The following is a 5324-nucleotide window of genomic DNA, read 5'->3' as shown; positions in this document are numbered from 1 at the left end:
TGTTTATTGAGTAACTTTGATATTGCAGACACCACTTCTAGTGGTGAAACAGATTATTGTAGGGATACAGTAAGTTGGCACGACCTGTCATAGATTATGAACAAACACGCCTTTTTTAGTTTCTGCCTTGAACTAATTTTCTTTTTTGCTATCTGAAACAGAAAATGAAACTCAAATCATTTTAAAAATTTCGTTCATCCCTTTTTGACACTAAGAACGAGAAACACTTTATATTTTAATTTTAATTTCAGTATTTTAAAACAAAAATCAAATATCCACTCATTTCTTGTTTTTTAATACCCGTTTCAAAAATAAAAATCCAATGACCAAGAGATTTATTAAAATAATTTCTCTTTTGTTTATCAAATTCGTCCTTGTTCACAGACTATCTGTTACCTGCTAAAGAGAGACCACAGACGAGTGCAGCACTGGCTCGGAAGCTGGTGATTGGTGCACTTGGTGTGAAGAGCAGCTTGACGAAGGAGCAGCGTGAAGCAGAGAGGAAAAAACTGCAAGAGGCAAAAGGTGCATTAACAGATTTATGTTTAGGGTTGTGTTTGGAGTCTCTTTTCCTGCTGGGCTTCACTGAAAGTGAAACACACTCAGTTTGTGCAGCTTGGCCTTTTCATCACAAGTGGGAGCTGTTTGCGTGTTTTTCCAGAGGAGAAGGGAAAGTTGCTAAATGATGCCAAGAGAAGCCTATCCATTGCTGTGCACGCYACAGCAGGTCTGTAATCAGAGCAACACATTTCCCTTTATGGAGGGAACATAAATATATAGACTCAGAAAACCACAACTGCTGTCCTCTGAACAGTCAGTCCTGGAAGTAGGGGCCTTGACTAAAACAAAACAAAACAAAACAAAAAAAGCTTCTTTGTTCCTTTTTCTTTTTGTCCTGTCTGACAGTATGAAACTCTGAATTAATTTCTGAGTGCCATGAGGCCCAACAGTTTTACTTTCACAAGTTCAGCATAATGACTTTCACCATGATGCTCCACTTGATATATATTTAAACTTCATTACAGATTATTTTTGGATATAACGGACACAAAGACAGAAAAAAAGGAGAAAGGTGAAGAAAGAGCTTAAAAGGAAAAGGAAATAATAGTAGAGAAGAGAAAGACGCTCAAACAACACAAGATAACACATTTGTAGTCTGCCTCTGCACCTGCAAAAAGAGAGAAAACAAAACAAAACAAAAACCACAGCACCAAATAACGTGTATATAACAATAATAATAGCCTCACTGAAAAGTACATGGTATAATCTTATAAAAAAACTAGAAGCACTCGGAGAGCGCAAACCTCCACCAAGGCCAATTTCCCCTATCCTGCAATTGTAAAGAATCTTTCAAAAAAAATTCCTGGATCCGGATCATGATCTGGATCATCACCAAAATTTAATGATATCTTCCTTTGGTCAGTACCCACCTGTGGTTAAAATTACAATAAAATCTGTCCAAAAGTTGAGTAATTTTGTCCACGGACACAGACGTGACTGAAAACATAACCTCCTTGGTGGAGGTAAAATATATATATGCGTGTGTGTGTGTTGTGTTGTGTTGAAGCCATACACACAAACACACACTATATCCTCAGGTCCAGGTAACACCCCCACCCCCCAAGCCCATACCCGGACCCAGGAGGTAATCCCCTTCATTCCACGGTGGAGGGGAGCAGACAGCCAAACCTCTGCAGCAGCAGAGCTGCTCATCATGGCTCGTTCACACCGAGAGCGTTTTGAGCTGCCAAAACGCGCAAAACGCCTCAAGTTGGACGCACTGCTTGGACGTACTGTATGTTCACACCGGAACGAGAAGCGGCAGCTGCGGCGGCGTCGGGGTGTGGGAGGAGCGTCTTGATTCTTTTTCCGGTCTGGTTTGTTGTTGTGTGGTAAAATGGCGGATGAAATGGCGCGCCAGTTCTCGAGTTTCTGCTACTCATAAATAATACGTCACACAGGGTTGAACATCCGTCCCCTCGCCAYCACGTCACAGCAGATTTGATTGGTTGTCGAGACGCGGCGAGCGTCGACGTTCAGATAAAGTTCAGATTTTTGAACTCGAGCGGCGGCAGCTGCCGCGAGCACCGCATGCTCGGAAAACGCTCTGCCGCCCCTTCCGCGCCGCTCATAACGCGCGTGACGCGCCGCACAACCCCTTGAGGCGCGTTCGCCATAGACTTTGCATGTAAACTGGCAGCTCCTGCTGCTCAAAACGCTCTCGGTGTGAACGAGCCATCAGTCTGGATGAGGGCCGGGCGTCCCACTAACGACCCAGGCCCAGACACCAACCCCAACCCCATCCAGAGACGTGGCCAGAGAAGCCCACATGATCCAAACCAGCCAGCCCCAAGACCAAACAGTCCCAGCTCCCCAGCCAGCCCCAACATCCACTCCATGGACCTTTCACACCCCATAAGTCCCGACATGAATTCTCCATAGGGCCACCCCCAACCAGCAGACAGATATGGAGCACTCGCCCACAAACACAGACACAATAGTCTTGTTTCCAATTTTAATTCGAATTTTGATTTTTAAAATTTTGCAAAAAAGAAAAAACTAAGAAATGAGAATCAAACATGTTTCCATCAACTGGCTTGAAGGGAATCAGTTAAGTCAGAAGCATGCGAGTACTAAACAGGAAGTAAAAGTCACAAACTAAGTTTTTTTTTCCAAATCATGCCGTTTCAATCTGCCTTTTCTGATGCGATACTTCAAAATGCGCATTTAAAAATGTTGATGGAACACGGCTAATGAATCTCCCATCCACAGGGTGGCACCCCCACAGGAGCCCCCCCCCCCCAACATGAGGATGCCCTGCTCAGTATAAGCTCCACACACAGCTCCCTCTCCAAACACTCCCTACAATACGCCCCCCACCACCACAAAGTGCGCCGCAACACACAACACAACCCAAACCTCCGTATGCAACCACAGCACTCCCCCGACCCGACACCGGGACAGGACCAACCCCCGACCGCCCCCACCATGTCCCTGCAAACATACAAACAAACCCACATCGCTGCCATCAGCCCAGGGACAGCCACCACCAACCAACCAACCAAAGACTTCAGCGGCTCCACATCCGAGAGAATGCAACCCCCCATCCCCCCACACCGCGTACACCACAGCYCCCAGAGGCATCTCCCAGTCAGCTGGGCTGACATTCTCCCAGCACACGAGGCAAAAGCCCTTCATGGAGGCAACATAAATATACAGAGTCAGAAAACCACAGCTGCTGCCCTCTGAACAGTCGGTTCTGGAAGTAGGGGCCTTGACTAAAACAAAACAAAAAAAGCTTCTTTGTTCCTAAATGCATGCAGTGTCTCCTTTAAAGATCACTGCATGTACAATAAAAAGAGTTGCATCATTTTCTAAACATTGTTTTCTGGGAAGAGATGCCATAAATAAAAATTGGGTTTTTGGTGCACCTCCCTTTTTGTGGTAAAGGCGGATGTATATTTAGATGGACGAGTCACCTTCTGTATTTTTTTCTCTTTCTATAGATGCTTTTTGTTCTCGGCGTGTTGAACGGCCTGTTTGTGATTTATCTTTCAGAACAAAAGCGACTGGCAGCCAAACAAAGAGAAGATGCTTGGGAGGGAAAATAAACGGACACATTTTTTTAAAAAGTGAACTCAATGTGGCAGAGCTACAAGACGTTTTGTGTGTTTTTTTTCCCTACAATTTTATTTTCTCAAAACAAAACAGCYGTTTTATTTTTGCTTAAATGGATCCCCTCCATTGTTCATTTAACAGTTTTTGTTATTGATCATCACATTTTCTCAGTTATCAGTCCCCACCTCACTGTCAAAGCTCTTATCAGGATGTTGACAACTTTGTAGTCATGATTCTTTATTGAAGCACTGAGGTTTGTTTTTTTCTGTAATTGTTATTTTTTACACTGATCCAAAGCATTATGTTTGGGTTTATTTGCATTTATTTTTAATTTATCCAAACTGAACCATTATTAAATATATTTATGTTACCTGTCTGATGATATTATTATCATCTAAATCTGTTTGAGTGGTCAAGCTAAAAGTTGTCACTTTAAATGATCACTTAAAGTTTTGTGGTATTTTCCTGTGTTATCGAACGTTTCTTGACTTAAACCAACTTCAAACTGATTGTTACCATCAAACCTTGAATCAACACTCGTGCAGTTTTTTGTTGTTATTCTTCTGTATGAAAACTGGTCTAATCTGTTAAAGTTTATAATTCTACGTATGAGATTTAGTCATACATTCTGAGAAACAAAAACCAGTTAACATGTAAATATTGTACCCTCAGATGCAGTAGACCAGCTTTCCATTTAAACTCTTATCAGATGAAAGCTTTAAATGTTAAATTGCTTTCCCCCCCCCCTTTTTTTTTTTTTACCAACACAGCTAAAAGCACTATGTAGCTTCATTTATTAAGAGGATTATGAGAAGAAAATAATTGGTGTTAAAGAAGCAGCACTGTCTTGTTTTTGTTGTAAACCTAAATGTTTTATTTCTGTACATTTTAGTTTAGGACCTTGAACTGTTTCAGTAATTTAGGTTGATAACTTAATGGCTGAAATAAAAGAAAAATATCAGCTTTCTCTCCTGGCTGAGAAAATTAATCAGGGATTTCCACTTTTTTTAAATATAAGAAAATCTGACTTAATTTCTGTATTGTTTCAGTCAAAACATCGCTACAAAGAAGCAGTGTTTAACGACTTTCTCAGATTAGGTCCTCCAGTTTAAGCTCAGTTTTCCTAATTAAGGCACCTCCTGCTCACATCTCAGCTGCAGCAGCCTCCTCTCCTGTGGCTTCACCCAGCCAACCACAGGTCATGTGGCATTGTGGTTCACACACCTCCGCAGCCAAAAGTCCCCCCTTGTGTTTGACCAGCAATCATGCACCAAGCTGCAAATGTGTTATATGTTCTTACTTTTTTGTATAAAACTACACTTTGAGCCTAACTTAGGTTTCCTCCTGTTCAGTGAAAGTCTAAATGAAAAGACCCCACTGATTGTTTTGGATGCTAAAGCCTAAAAAGACTAACTGATTGACTTGATTAAAGATTATCAGTCAGTATCTTCAGTGCTGGCTCTAGCCATTTTGGTGCCCTAGGCAAGTTGAAGCCCCCGCCCCCCTCCCTCCTCCGAACTATGTCCCACCCACCCCATTTTGAACCCCTAAAACAAGTTTGACAGTGTAAGGTACTATGGTAAACTTAGATTTATTTGCCACCCCCTCTCCTCTGCCCCTGGGTGCGAAATGTATGGATTTTTTTTGCAAAATTTACAGATTTTTTTGTCTTTTTATACAGATAAACGTCCAAAGAGGTTGACATG

General features: G+C 42.1%; 1 protein-coding gene across 1 annotated transcript in view; it reads left to right on the top strand.

Annotated features, from left to right (window-relative positions):
- The window catches only part of r3hcc1l (R3H domain and coiled-coil containing 1-like), a gene marked incomplete at its 5' end in the record, with an annotated part of 12207 nt that extends 7601 nt beyond the window's left edge, over positions 1–4606 (top strand). The window contains 2 exon segments of the mRNA XM_014027846.1: positions 385–525; positions 3559–4606. Coding sequence (XP_013883300.1) covers positions 385–525; positions 3559–3611 — 194 coding nt within the window.
- Positions 4607–5324: the final 718 nt, after the last annotated feature.

This window comes from Austrofundulus limnaeus, unplaced genomic scaffold (genome assembly GCF_001266775.1).
Source record: "Austrofundulus limnaeus strain Quisiro unplaced genomic scaffold, Austrofundulus_limnaeus-1.0 Scaffold690, whole genome shotgun sequence".
NCBI classification, from domain to species: domain Eukaryota; kingdom Metazoa; phylum Chordata; class Actinopteri; order Cyprinodontiformes; family Rivulidae; genus Austrofundulus; species Austrofundulus limnaeus.
The sequence above is the reverse complement of the archived record's forward strand: the minus strand, read 5'-3'. Positions and strand labels throughout refer to the sequence as shown.